Source organism: Sander lucioperca, chromosome 1 (assembly GCF_008315115.2).
Source record: "Sander lucioperca isolate FBNREF2018 chromosome 1, SLUC_FBN_1.2, whole genome shotgun sequence".
In the NCBI taxonomy this organism is placed as follows: domain Eukaryota; kingdom Metazoa; phylum Chordata; class Actinopteri; order Perciformes; family Percidae; genus Sander; species Sander lucioperca.
In genome coordinates, this window is record NC_050173.1 from 6,480,631 (window position 1) to 6,493,130 (window position 12,500).

A 12,500-nucleotide genomic window follows, 5' to 3' on the forward strand; every position below is an offset into this window, starting at 1 on the left:
TCCGACAGCCTGAATACTTTTTACTCTCTGGGCCCTATTTTAACGGTCTGAGGTCACGGCGTGAAGCGCCTGGTGCAGGTGTGTTTAGGGCGTGTCCAAATCCACTTTTGCTAGTTTGACGGCAGAAACAAGTGTCCGTGTGCCGGGTCATGGTTCTAAAGGGTTGTACTTAGTGTCTTCATTAATCAGAGGGGTGTTTTGGGCGTAACATGCAATCAACCAATCAGAGATCATCTCCCATTCCCTTTAAAAGCCAGGCTCGTTTGGACCTTGGAGCATTGCTGTTATGATGGAGGATTTACACCGTAATATTTAGGGCCTGAGCGCCAACAGTGGCGAAGGCCCTATTGAAACTGAAGGAATTATTATTACGTCAAATGAATTGCCATTTCACCAGGAGGCGTATGCCAGGAAACCTTGCGGCTGGTTTACACCTGCTTTTAAGAGGCAGCCAATTTTCACCGCAAAATAGAGGCACGGAAGGTTTTTGTACATACCGCGGAATACATAATTAGGCCACTTTACACTTCCCCTCCCATCTCTTTATGGGAAACTCCCACTTTCCCCTTGACCCTACAGTGAATGCATATGCATGACACGAAAAAGCGCAATTTGCCATTTTCAGTGCCCGCGACAAGCAGTCTGAGCTTTTACCTCAGTGCGGCCTGTTTGTACATAACTCGCCATGCTTTTACGCGCGTTGCGAAATGAATACGCCTGAAGTGGGCGCAAAAGTGTTAGTACATCTGGCCCTCAGTGACATTAAGAAAATCCACAGCAAAGGTGCAAGAAATGTCATCGAAGTGAAGTGAATATTAAACCACCAACCATAACCACTTTTCCAACCCAATAATAGAGGACAAAAGATCACTGAATTCAGAAATAAAAGAACAGTTAAAACCAGGGGGCTGGTAAAATAAAACACAATAAAACGGATTTGAACTACTAACTTTGGTCACCTGTAGTTCAAATGAGGAAAACACCCCAATGGTTACTGTCCGACTTTGAAAGCAGTTTTTATACCCATATAGCCCTCCACCCCGGCCCGAGGTCCTGGGAGTGCTGATAAAACAACAGTCTGGTGGACAAAGTTCAATTAGAGTTCAGAATTCCATGTTTCTCTGCCAAGTCTCAGTCAGGAACAAGAAATCTAGGCATTTGTCAATAAATAAATCATTCAGGATAAAAGACTTGTTGGTGATGGAACGAGCATTTATCAGGGCCATCCTGAGAGTCACGAACCCACTGCTAGGCACAGCAGAAGCCCGGGCCAGCGGGCGCAGATACCTGGACACTGATCTGCTGGTACGCTTCCCAGGGAGCGAAGACCTCACTGTTAAAATAGTCTGAATAGGAGAATAGAGCAGATGACGTGTTATTGCCAATGACTGGCAGTGGGGGAGGGGGGAGGGGGTTAACACTGTTTACAATGTCCTGAGAAAAAGTGGTGGTAGTAGTTGATATTTTCAAAAAACCACAAGAGGGAGTTAGAGGGGCTCGTAGGGGAAGGAGAGTTTGACAGGTAGAGAGCAGAAGTGACCGGGGGTGAGTGAACACACCCGGTACACAGTCTGACTGGATATGAATTTCTAACTATGTAGAAAAGGTTGTCAGTTAAAATACGTGAGCCAAGGCCATTGGGGTGTATGCCATCACCACGGAAGAAAGCTGGGCGTTTCTAGAAGATGTTCAAATTATCAATGGAAGCTCTGTACAGGCAGACTGAAGCCAGTGTTGAGGCTAAGAGAACGGCTAAAGCGGCCAACGCCGCGGAGAGGAGGCAGAGGAACAGAGATAAAGAACCGTTTTCCATCGTAGGCAAGAGACTCTAGGAGCTTGCAGAAATCATGTTTCAAAACTTCAGATGACTGACTGGAGATGTCATTACAACCAGCGTGAAGAATTACGTCACGGGCGTGACGACGATCGGCCACGATGAGGGGAATTTTTTCCCCTTATATCATTAACTCTAGCGCCTGGGAAGCAAAAAGTTGCAGAGGATCTAAATCAAATCTGCCTTCAATCCTCACTTCACAGGGTACGAAAATGTAATGTGTTTCTAAGTACAGATATCTTGGCCATTCATTATTGTATTGGTACTGTATTATTGTAAACATGTGTAATTCATTCCTGTTCATGCACCTGTACATTGTTGTTGGTTATGATACAGGACACTAATGAAAGAAATGTTGTATGGAGGGAAAGGTTACTGGTCAACAGGCATCAGACTGGTCTGGAGGGAAAGGTTACTGGTCAACAGACATCAGACTGGTCTGGAGGGAAAGGTTACTGGTCAACAGACATCAGACTGGGGTCTGGAATGCAGAATAGCTGTAGTTTTTTGTTTGTTTGTGGTCTTGTGTCTTTTTTTAGTTTTATACATTTGAGTGCCTTTTTTATATGTGTGTGACATGTAAGTTATGGTTCTAATAGTTGTAATAATGTTTACTTTATTGAGCAATAAAGAATCACTGACATTCAAAATAGTGATAACTGAAACAGATATACAACACACCATGCAGTGTGTATGAAAATATTTATTGCAAACAGACAATTGCAATATGTATGATGACTTAACCAAGGGTGTCTCATTCCGTAGGAGCATGTTTTCATCCCTACCCCTTACCCCTCAGTTTCGAGGAACAAGGGCTAAGAGTAAACTAAGGGGTAGGGGTAAACTAAGGGGAAGGAGTAAGGGGTAGGGGTAAACTAAGGGGTAGGGGTAAACTAAGGGGAAGGAGTAAGGGGTAGGGGTAAACTAAGGGGTAGGGGTAAACTAAGGGGTAGGGGTAAACTAAGGGCTAGGGGTAAACTAAGGGGTAGGGGTAAGACAGAGAAATGAGATTCAGCCTTAAACTAGGGTTGTATTTCAGAATAAAATCAAATTTAGTTCAAATCTAGAAAGAGGCTGGTCGCTGCCACGTTTATGTCTGTACTTGACTATGGTGATGTTCCATACGTGCATGCTTCATCTCAAAGTTTCCATCCTCTGGACACTGTATACCACGGATCTCTGAGGTTCATCACTGGTATGAAAGACCTCACTCTTCATTGTGAACTGTGTGAACGTGTTGGACGGGCCTTCTTTATCAACACGGAGACTTCAACACTGGCATATCTTCACATGCAAGGCTATTTTAGGTCTCCTTCCATCCTACCTTCTGACCTATATCAGTGTAAATAGTACTGGGACTTACAATCTCTGTTCCCAGGATCTTTTCCTTCTGTCTGTTCCAAAGGTTAGAACTGAGCTGGGGAAAAGGCCTTTAAGTTTGCTGCTCCCTCTACATGGAACAAGTTACAGAAATCCATGAAACTTAATGAGCTGGTCTCATTGGTCGCTTTTAAGAGGATGTTGATTGACTTGGAGGCAGCCACATCTGGCTGCAGATGTTCTGCCTGATGTGTTTAGGATTCTGGTTGACTCTGAGGGATTTGCTGTTTCAGTTGTTTTATGTTTTTAGTGTTTTTGTGTATTTCGTGTTTGTATGTACTGTATGTGTGGTTGTACTGCTGCTTGTCTTGGCCAGGACACTCTTGAAAAAGAGATTTTTAACCTCAATGAGTCTCTCCTGGTTAAATAAAGGTAAAATAAAAATAGTTTTTTACATTCCTCACGATTGAGTCCCCAATAATGAGCGTTGATGACAGGGGAGCAGGCGACGAGGGACGTTTAATATGTAAATGTGGTAATTTTGCAGGAGGGTGGTGAACGCTCAGTTATGGCCGGGGGAGGGTTAAGAGACAGTGAGCTACGTGGTCCACGAGACGTTAAGGACGGCAAAGATGGAGATTCCCTAGCCAAGGAAGAGAAGTCATTCTGATTGAGAATGTCAAACTTATTTTCCAGCTGGATGTTGAATTGGGGGGGTGAGTGAGAGGGGGCGCCAACGTGGCACCGTGGCACCTGAGAGGAAGTTGAGCTGACCAGGGCTTTTGGCTTAGCCCCGAGCCGGACCCAGGAGTCCTCCGAGATGATCGCAGGAGGGGGCTCAGAATCAGCGATAGGAGATGGAGCAGCAGCATCAGACCGTCTGGAAGATGTTGAATTTGAATGGGCTGGACTGAAAGTGATGGTGTCCATGAGTTTTTCAGCCTCCTGGATCTGATACAAGGTGGTAATTCTTCCTTCTGACTCCGCAATCTTGTCAGCACGACAGGCGCAGCTGGGAGAGCCAGACGGAGAGGTGAGTGAAGCCATTGTCTGTAGTTGAAGAGTTGCTGGGGAGCAGAAGTAGACAGGTCGAACAACGGGACAGCCGGTATCTTGGCAGGAGGTTATCCAGACGTCTTTTAAAACAGCATAAATCCTTGACGCAAAAAGTTTTGAGATCTTTCATCCGGATGAAAGATAAGGTAGTATCGACTGGGATTACACAGGTTCGGAGCTAGTTTAAACATAAAGTGGTTATATTGTTGTGGTTTATATTTGTAGCTGTTATTTTGGAGCCCTGCAGGTAGCCTCTGTGCTGGGGGGGGGGAGGTTGCACAATACCAGCAAGAAGGCATCATCTCAAACTGTTAACAGAGTTTTCTGTGCTTGTGAACTTGTGAGTTCATTCTTCCAAGAACAACCAGCAAGAACGTTCTCCTCAAGAACACAAGTCTGTTCTTTGAATTCTTGAGATTGAGAAACAGCCCAAGTCTTCCCTCTTCCTCTCCGTTTCTATAGAATCAGACAGAGTCATAGTAGAGCGATACACATGCTAACACACGTGTCAAACTTGAGGCCCGCGGGCCAAATCTGGCCCGTTGCAGATTTAGATCCCGCCCGTATATCAGCTTGGGTTCACAATAAATTTTGGTCTGTCTGGTTGTGCGCCATAACCAAAAACACAAAGTGTTTTTTAAACTGCAATTACCTGATATTTAAAGCAGAATATGGCAGATTTGCCGACTCTGAGACTCAGGAATTCCCCCAGAAGCAGAGAATTGTCATATTCAGGCTGTGAAACAAAAATGTAATCGTTTTGCTTGATTTGCTAAATTCTATGATGGCTTTTGATGACTTTTGTAGGCATTCATGTCAACAAAAATGTGACAAAAAGCATACAAAAATGTCAGAAAAAGTATCAAATTTACAAAAAAGGTGACAAATGTCTGAGAAAGCACGTCCCTAAACTCTCCATGTCTGGCCCTCGGTGTTATTCTTTCTCCAGTGTGGCCTTCTGGGAAACTGAGTTTGACCCCCCCAGTGCTAAAACATGATAACGGAAAAAGGCATGAAGGTCAAAGTGAAGTATGTCATAAAGAGCCATAAAAAGTGCATGAGGTCAAAGTTCATTAATTGTCTAAAAGTCACAACAAGTCATAGTAAAGTATGTCCATTTTTTTTTTTAAATAAAGTCATAGTATAGTTTGTCAGAAAGTATTTATTCATAGTTTGTGGGGTAATATCAAGTGTTCAGATTACAGTGAGTCTACATTACTACTCTTCACACGTATGAACCAACATGACCAGCTTCAACTAAATAAAAATAAAAAAATAAACCCAATTCACAATATTCTTCAAGTAAACACATGAATACATGAAGTAATAAAGTAAAATATAAACAATAACAGTCATATATCCAAAAACTATTCCATCTCTTGATGTATATTGTTAATAACATTCAGTTACACCACACAAGATCAAATATGATCAACTTAATCAGTGAAGAGAAAGAGGATATTAGGATAAAATGAGACTAAAACTGTAAATAATTTTCTTCTACAAGCTTCAACCATGAATATCTTATAATCTGATTCCTTGAAAACAGCTGTTATGTTACACTCATCGTGTTCTTCACTGCACTGATTTTCACTTGTCATCTTTACATGCTCTTTTACCCAATGTTATGTGCTCTGACATATTCCCCACTTTGTTCTTCTTCCATATTTATCAAGCAGGTTAGTGCCTGCGGTGGTCCTGGACCTCGGCTACTTTGGGCTCTGACTGCTCTCTTTTCTTATCTGGGTAGTAAACAGCGTCTTGACTCACGCTATCTGTTCCCTCTCTCCACTCTAACAACAGCTTGGCTTTAGAACATGTTCTGGAGGAGGCAGTGTGAATGAGTTGGTGATTTTTAAGGCCACCGCCCTGAGAAAAAGTTTTCCCACAATGCTCACACCAGAACGGCTTCTGTCCAGCGTGAATGAGTTGATGGACTTTAAGATTACTCGACGACGTGAAAGCTGCTCCGCATTGGTCACAGCTGTATGGTTTCTCTCCAGTGTGAATGCGTTGGTGGACTTTAAGGCCACCACTCTGAGAAAAAGTTTTCCCACATTGTTCACACCAGAACGGCTTCTCTCCAGTGTGAACACGTCGGTGGATTTTAAGAGTACCCGACGTTGTGAATGCTGCCCCACATTGTTCACAGCTGTACGATTTCTCTCCAGTGTGAACGCGTTGGTGTCTTGTAAGGCTACTGCCACAAGAAAAAGTTTCCCCACATTGTTCACACCAGAACGGCTTCTCTCCAGTGTGAACACGTCGGTGGGATTTTAAACTACATAACTGTGTGAATGCTGCACAACATTGGTCACAGCTGTACGGTTTATCTCCAGTGTGAATGCGTTGGTGGGCTTTAAGGTGACCACTCTCAGAAAAAGTTTTCCCACATTGCTCACACCAATATGGCTTCTCTCCAGTGTGAACACGTCGGTGGGCCTTTAAGATGTTTAACTGTGTGAATGCTGCTCTGCATTGGTCACAGCTGTACGGTTTATCTCCAGTGTGAATGCGTTGGTGGGCTTTAAGGTTACCACTCTGAGAAAAAGTTTTCCCACATTGTTCACACCAGAACGGCTTCTCTCCAGTGTGAACACGTCGGTGGACTTTAAGACTACCCGACGTTGTGAAAGCGGCCCCACATTGGTCACAGCTGTATGGTTTCTCTCCAGTGTGAATTCTCTGATGAATCTTTAAATGTTCAGATCTTGTGAAGGACTTGTCACAGTGCTGACAGCTGTGATGTCCAAGTCCCCCTCTTCCTCTCCGTTTCTATAGAAACAGACAGAGTTAGATGCAATGGTGGAGCGATACACATGCAAACATACATTTACATAATTATGCTAAGATGTTTACATATGCTAACATGCCAATCCATGTTAACACATACTTATACATGCTAACATACTGTATGTAAGCATATGCACCTTTACAACAACTTGTTGATATTCTAAAAAATCATATTTAAAAAGTCATCAGCTGTAATTATATTTTGTCAATGTATTATTTGGAAAAAAAAAAAGTTGAGTTAATCAATATTGCTTAATACAATATAATTGTGTTGGTGTGTTTCAGAATACAGTTGAAAGAGCCAGGTGTAGTTCTATTATTTTGAAAGGTCATTTACAGTAATTAAGGCACCTGGTGGGGGCGGAGGAACCAAAGTAATAGGCTCGTTGGAGATGAACTGTGCCTCGCATGTAAAGTAGACGAGAGCAGGCAGCAGCAGCAGCCGGGGGCGGTGACTAAAATCTGCGGTCAAGTTGGACAGTTTCCAGCTGTTTCCAGCATCCTTCAGGCTGAACAGGAAGTCACAGAAACACTGTGGTCCGATTCTGATTTAATAAAATGTTATAAGACCCATATATCAGCTCCTACAGAGTCTCCAGTTGTTTATATTCTGACAGAGTAGCTGTTAAAATGCTCTACATGTGATCTGGTGCTGATTTTAATTAATAGACTGTAGATGATCTGTAATCTGAACAGATTTAGTCTCTCTGACTTCTAAACATATCAGTCACACAACATGTGTTCTGTACAGAATAAGCCTTTAAATCAGACTAATAGCAGTTAAAATCCCTCCATTCAAAATCAATAAAAAGTTTACAGTTTTCTCTCCTGCAGAGTAATGATTAAAGCCCCAAAAATGTATCACACTAAAATAAAGCAAGCTAGCACATACAATTAGCAAGCTAGCAAAACAGTTAACTAGCTAGCAGCTTCACATCACAGGGTAAAATGGGTTAGTATTCAGTACTCCTTTCAGACTGAAACAACTGAGGAATAGCTTCATCTGCTGCTAAAATAACTAAATATAAAGAGTACAAACTTCCATCGTCTCCGACTTCTGAACAAGCAACTGCTGTAAGGAAAGAAACACGAGGCGCTCTTGGCGATTTCTTACGTAACTAACGTAGCCGTAACTACACCCACTGTAACCTCCACAGTCTCTGCAGGGTGAGGAATTCACAACACATACGGTAGCTGTTACTAACACTGGTCATAGTGTTAAGTCATGGCGACGTTCCGTGGTATTTGTGGGAGTTTTATTCAGAGACCAACTGGCTGAGACTCTCTCCCTCTCTCCCTACTTGGAGCTGGGTGGAGTTGCCATCGCAGCCCCCCCCTGCTCACGAAGAGCTTTAATGATGACAGATATGTTTGATATGTAGTTGAATATTAATTTGTGTTAACGTTTATCATGTACCAGACATAAGTGCACCATGCATCGGCCAATATCCCAGTATATCAAGCCGATTAATAAGCAGGTGCATCTGCGGGCAGCCTAGTGTTAAAAACATGAATAGGCGACATTTTTTACAGCGCGCCCAAACCAGCTGCCTCCAGCCCCTCCCCTCGCGAATTCTTGTGCAGTGACAGTGAGTCTCGCGCAGCCACTTCAGGCTCAGACGCTACCGTTAGCAGTAGCATGTAGCTGGTGTTCTTACCTTGGGATTAACTGTACTAATAAAACCGTACAAAACACCGCGGCCACACCGCTGTGGAAGCTCCCTGAATATCATTTATCAGAGTCTGGTTGTTACCCCTGTCCGTGGCAGTCTCATCCACTCCTATAACGGAGCTAACTGGAGCTAGCTAACCGCTAACGGAGCTAATCGTTGCTAACAGAGCCTTCAGTTCTCCGTGCCTGTATCCATTAACTGCATCTATGGACTCGAGCACGAATAAAACCCTCAATTTGATTAAATTGGCTGGACGAGTTATAAATTACAACTAAGAGTTGTTTGAATGACAGAAATGTGCTCAGATAAGATCCTGATGAGGTCAACAGGACATGTAAACAGTAGGGTCCCCAAAACACAGAGAAAACACTTCAACTAATGAACAATGATCTAACCAACCAGGTGAAGAAGAACTGACTTTAGAGAGCCCTAGTCTGATGGGATTCAACAGGAGTTAGAAGGAAATACTGTTGAGATTAATAATAACATGACACTTTCTGTGAAGCAGATTTGTATTTTCATAAGTTTAATAAATGCTGATAAGTGCACTAAACTTTATTTTTTCATTGAAAAGTTTATTTGACAAAGTTTATTTTCTTCTTACCTGTTTCGTTTATTTAATATATTTTTCATACATTATTCATACAATATAGGCTACAGTATGTTTTTACATTATACATTTTTAATTGAAGTATAGGCTACAAGTGTAGATTGGTGAAGTGTTCAATAAATGTTTTTGTTGAGAAATTCTGAGTATATTAGTGTTACATTTTATCTTTCAAATAGAGGTTTAAAAACAAGCACATATCGGCCAAAATAAATCGGCAGCATTAATCGGCTGACCCTGATTTCTAAAGATCGGCATCGGCCAGAGAAAACCCCGACCTCTATATTGGAATATTAAAAATAATTAAAGCTGCAAGCAGCGATGGACAGGCCCTCGCGCAACGATACCTCACACAAGACTCTACGTCATACAGTTCATTAGCTGTGAAAGGGGGCGTGGCTTAAGCATAGGGGGCGGGCCAAACCATCACCAATGAAGAAGGAACTCTCTGCTGAGTTCAATGACACCTCACACGACTATCTTAAACGGTTCAAATGTTATGAAAGGGGGCGTGGCCTGAGTAAGTGGGCGTGGTTAAAGTATAGGGGGCGGCTCATTATCACATGTAGACCACACGTTATAAGTTTCATGTAAATCGGATGATGTTTGTCATATAAGGCGCATTTCCTGTTGTCAGCGGGGGGCGCTATGACCAAAAGTCAAATATGGCCTGTAGGTGCCCTCAGGCCTGGACCCTTGTCAATCGTGAGAATGTTCGGGCAGATACGACAACGTACACTCAAGTTACAACAACTTCTTCGTTCATTGCTAAACACTCAAAATGGCCGCCACACCGTCTGACGAAAAGTTTTTCTGTTAATAACTTTTCATCTTTAAGGTGTTGGGATGATACAGACCAAGTTTGAAGTCCATCGGATGAAATCTCTAGGAAGAGTTCGTTAAAGTATAGCACCTTGACTTTTAGGCCTACTTCCTGTTGCCACTAGGGGGCGCTATGACTTTAAGTAAATATCGGCCTTTATTTGTCCTCAGGGTTGGACTCTTATGAATCCTGAAAAGTTTCGAGCCAATCGGACAATGTACACTCGAGTTACACCCACTTCCTGTTTTGATGGTGAAACGCACAAAATGGCCGCCCTGCCACGGCCACGCCCTATGACGAAAAGTTTTTCTTTTAACAACTTTTCATCTTTAATGTCTTAAGATGGCACAGACCGAATTTGAAGTTGATCAGATGAAATCTCTAGGAGGAGTTCGTTAAAGTACGACATGTGGAAATGGCCAAATTCGCACTATTTTCGAACTTTGAATTCAAAATGGCGGACTTCCTGTTGGGTTTAGGGTATGGCTCCAATGACTTTTTTTTGTACGTCTTGATATGCTACATATACCAAGTTTAGTGAGTCTACGTTAAATGTACTGCAGGGGCTCAATTTTGTTACATTTGTAGGGGGCGCTAGCGAGCCATTTTTGCGCGCCTATTCCCAAAACCCTTAAAATACGTAAATTTTCACCAGAATTGATGCAACCGCCAATTGGTGAGTTTTTGAATATGTTAAGCCCCTCAAAAAGCCAATTCATTTGGTGTAATAATAATTCCTTCAGTTTCAATAGGGCCTTCGCCGCTGTCGGCACTCGGGCCCTAAATAATGAAATTCAAAAGGTATTATAGAGAAAGATTGACAGCTCTAATACATTGCTTAAATAACAATTAAAAGAACATCCTCATCAGTTCTCTTAAATCTAATAAGCATGACAAAATCCGTGACTACCACATCCAGTTTTGCTGCTGTTACATGTAAGCTGAGAGTGAAACAGAATTAGCTAGTAACTATGTTACGTTGTTACAGTATAGTTGACTGTCGGTTTAACTCTTGACAATGTGACTGAAGATGTATTTCTTTAATAGCGTGACAGTTATAGCATATTGTATTTTTATACATTTTATTTATCAAAACTTTAATATATTTTGATGTTCCTCTGTTCTGTTGTGACGATAAAACAAGTTTATTTTTAAACTGCATTAACATATTTTAGTGAGGACTCATAAAGAACTACAAATAACTAATGTTAGGGAAATCTGTTTTGTTACGTATTTCTGGATTTAAAAAAAAAAAAAATACAGTATATATTGGCCGATATATATCGGAATATCCAAATACTCAGTGCCGTATACATAGAGAGTTTAGCCAACTCAAATCATGGGCGCCATATTGGATACCAATGTCAGCGTTATCAACAAGGAACCCGCCCACCCTGACTGTCTCCCCACCTCTGGCTCTACTGTACTCTGCTGTAGCGTTCCTTTTTTACTACTTTTTACCTAATGTCGGCTAGCATGCGCACAGGCTAACTATAGCCAGTTAGCTTTGTGTGTAACGTAACAAAAACACATCCATCTCGTAGGAGTGAAGCTTAATATTTAATTCAATAAAATGATGGTACAAAAGGAGCACTACTGCCACAGGTCTTATGTTGACAACGTGGACGTAGATATAGGAAACTCCGAAGGCAGTCCTAATATTTACGCTGTTGCGCTAACGTTAGCAAAACGTCGGCATAGCATTAGCTAGCTGTCTAAACTTGTGAAAAGCCGGACAACATCCCCGTCCAAGCTGTGTTTCACTTTCCCTCCAATATTATTATGAACATAATAAAGACCCCTGGACTCGGTCGAGACTAAAAGCCGTATGACTATGACAAGATCACAAGCATTTAGGCACATGGAGGGCTAGTGAAAAAGATAACGCTAGCATAAGGCACGGCTAACTTCAAACTTCATTTCTAAAGCAGTGTTAGAACTTTTTTGACAGCATGGTACACATTAACGATGGTATTACTATATTTGTCCTATGTCATTTGTAGTGCTGTCAGTTAAACGCGTTATTAACGGCGTTAACGCAAACCCATTTTAATGGCGTCAATTTTTTTATCGTGAGATTAACGTTCTTTTTGGCCTAGCAAACTTTGTAGTTTTTTTCACATGCTGTTACAACTAGGGATGCACCGATCCGACTTTTTCAGTCCCGACACCGATACCGAGGCTTTGTGTATCTGTCGATACCCGCTACTGATCTGATACTGTTGTTGAATTAATAATAAAGTGTTTACCTTCCACCTCATACCTTCCTTCACCATGTGGAAGAGACTGAAGGCTCCAGACTTTACTCACTAAGACTAAATATCATAGATGGAATGTATTGACTTCTTATTTATTTGTTATTTAAAAAACCATTGTGTATTCAAATCGAAAATA

General features: G+C 41.9%; 3 protein-coding genes across 4 annotated transcripts in view; 1 reads left to right on the plus strand and 2 right to left on the minus strand.

The window, feature by feature from the left end:
- Positions 1 to 12,500, plus strand: part of nfkb1 (nuclear factor of kappa light polypeptide gene enhancer in B-cells 1) — a 1,201,612-nt gene that overhangs the window by 296,801 nt on the left and 892,311 nt on the right. The gene's annotated exons all lie outside the window — the stretch shown is intronic.
- Positions 5,346 to 12,500, minus strand: part of LOC118492938 (zinc finger protein 239-like) — a 34,591-nt gene continuing 27,436 nt past the window's right edge. The window contains exon 3 of one of the 2 annotated variants that reach the window (XM_036006609.1): positions 5,346 to 6,029. The gene's annotated coding sequence lies outside the window, so the exon portion shown is untranslated. The remainder of the gene's footprint in view (positions 6,030 to 12,500) is intronic. The other variant, XM_036006614.1, reaches the window with a different exon arrangement.
- LOC116060251 (zinc finger protein 501-like) overlaps positions 5,891 to 12,500 on the minus strand; it is an 11,339-nt gene continuing 4,729 nt past the window's right edge. Inside the window, exon 2 of the mRNA XM_035999438.1 lies at positions 5,891 to 6,985. Within this exon, the coding sequence (XP_035855331.1) occupies positions 5,891 to 6,985 (1,095 nt within the window). The remainder of the gene's footprint in view (positions 6,986 to 12,500) is intronic.